Raw genomic sequence first — 2,077 nt, 5'->3', positions numbered from 1 at the left:
TCTGCAGACGGGCTAACGTTAGCGCTGGCTTCTGCAGACGGGCTAACGTTACACTGGCCTCTGCAGAATAGAACGCACAAGTACACAGATTGAGAAACGGTCTTGTAGACAGACATACTCAAAAAGTACAACTTTAAACTAACTGAAACAATGTATCTAACTAATTAATACTCCTAAATTACTCACAGAGATACATTATGGTTACTGTACTAACAATTACAGTTTATTTATTATACCAAATGTAATTAGTGAGGAGTAAGAGTATCACTGCTGCCACCTTCGGGTTTAGAGGGGAACTGCTCGTTCAGCATCAAACACTAAGTTGAACATTCTTGAGGAAAATCTCAAATATCTTTAAACCTAAAGTGTGATTGTAGATAACCAGATGAGATAAATTCCAACTTCTATTACCCAGTTAAACTGTGAATAAAGGTCCTGAGAGAAAGGAGGCCGTTCGTCGGCCCTCTGGGAGGAGCGTAGAACAGACACATTATGCCAGAAACAGAAAATGGAGCTCTGATGCGTTCGCTTGGGCTGTTTTATCTGCTCTTTGTTGTGAAATATCAGCTTCCAGACTCAGACTTGTCTGATCTCAGATCATCCTGCAGCCTTATGAGGTTCCACCTCTCAGCAGATCAACCTCTTTAATCCTTCCTGGTTATTTATCTGGTACAAGAACGGATATCAAAAACATTCCTTGTTTGAGGAGTAAAAATTCATCTTGTTTCAGGTCCTGAATCCTGTTCTGAGTTCCTGCTCTGAGGAAGGAGAGGATGAGTCGGCAGCCATCTTTATCCCCCGCTGCACGGCCAGCGGCGGCTTCCAGCAGGTCCAGTGTTGGGGTTCACAGTGCTGGTGTGTCGACTCTCAGGGTCAGGAGGTTCCAGGATCTCGAACCGCCGGCCATCCATCCCGATGTCCGTCCCGCTGCGAGACGGAGCGCGCCACAGCTTTGAAGGTGAAATCCAACATGGCCGCTGGCGCTGAGATCTACATCCCAGCATGCTCAGAGGATGGAGGCTTCCTGCCGCTTCAGTGCGTCGGACCGCGCTGCTTCTGTGTGGATGCTGAGGGGAGGAGGATGGCTGCCGGTCCAGCAGGGAGCGCTGTCACCTGTAAGACAATTCAGAGGGGTTAATCTGGGTCAGATGTGAATCTCTCTGGTTTTGATCATGTCTGCTGTGTTTCAGGTCCAGAGAACCAAACACTGAAGCTGCAGCCGTCTGAAGGTGAGCTCAGAAATTTCAAACTAATTTGATTTCTGCACATTTTAGTTTGTGGAATCACTTCAACTCTGAACTATTGGGGAATATAAATAACAAATAGTCATTTATATTCTACATCAATCAATCTTTCTACAGGACTGACCCAAAGTACTGAACACATCCATAAATAAATCCGTACATACATAAAAGACAATAAAAGACATAAAAAAGACATAAATCAGTGATAAAATTCTCCTTCCTTCCTTCCTTACTTACCTTATCTTACTTACTTACCTTACTTACTTAACTTACTCACCTTACTTACTTACCTTACCTTACTTACCTTACTCACCTTACTTACTTACCTTACTCACCTTACTTACCTTACTCACCTTACCATACTTACTTACCTTATTTACCTTACTTACTTACCTTATTTACCTTACTTACTTACTTACCTTACTTACTTACCTTATTTACCTGACTTACTTACCTTATTTACCTTACTTACTTACCTTACTTACTTACCTTACTTACTTACCTTACTCACCTTACTTACCTTACTTGCCTTACTTACTTAACTTACTCACCTTACCATACTTACTTACCTTACTTACCTTACTTACTTACCTTACTTAACTTACTCACCTTACCTTACTTACTTACCTTATTTACCTGACTTACTTACATTATTTACCTTACTTACTTACCTTACTTGCCTTACTTACTTACCTTACTCACCTTACTTACTTACCTTACCTTACTTACTTACTTACTTCCTTCGAAGCCGGGCATGAACTTTGCGATATCTTCAATCATTGCACTCAGCCAGAACTCAAACTGTGTGACTCACAGTGTGAGAACCGTATGTT

At 41.8% G+C, this 2,077-nt stretch overlaps 1 protein-coding gene across 1 annotated transcript in view; it reads left to right on the top strand.

The window, feature by feature from the left end:
• LOC107081159 (thyroglobulin-like) overlaps positions 1-1,418 on the top strand; it is a 7,297-nt gene extending 5,879 nt beyond the window's left edge. The window contains exons 4-5 of the mRNA XM_015369360.1: positions 726-1,115; positions 1,191-1,418. Of these exons, the coding sequence (XP_015224846.1) occupies positions 726-1,115; positions 1,191-1,258 (458 nt within the window). The 3' untranslated portion in view covers positions 1,259-1,418. The remainder of the gene's footprint in view (positions 1-725; positions 1,116-1,190) is intronic.
• The last annotated feature ends 659 nt before the right edge of the window (positions 1,419-2,077 follow it).

This window comes from Cyprinodon variegatus, unplaced genomic scaffold, assembly GCF_000732505.1.
Source record: "Cyprinodon variegatus isolate N-32 unplaced genomic scaffold, C_variegatus-1.0 Scaffold3184, whole genome shotgun sequence".
Classification (NCBI taxonomy): domain Eukaryota; kingdom Metazoa; phylum Chordata; class Actinopteri; order Cyprinodontiformes; family Cyprinodontidae; genus Cyprinodon; species Cyprinodon variegatus.
This window is presented reverse-complemented; position numbering and strand designations above follow the sequence as displayed.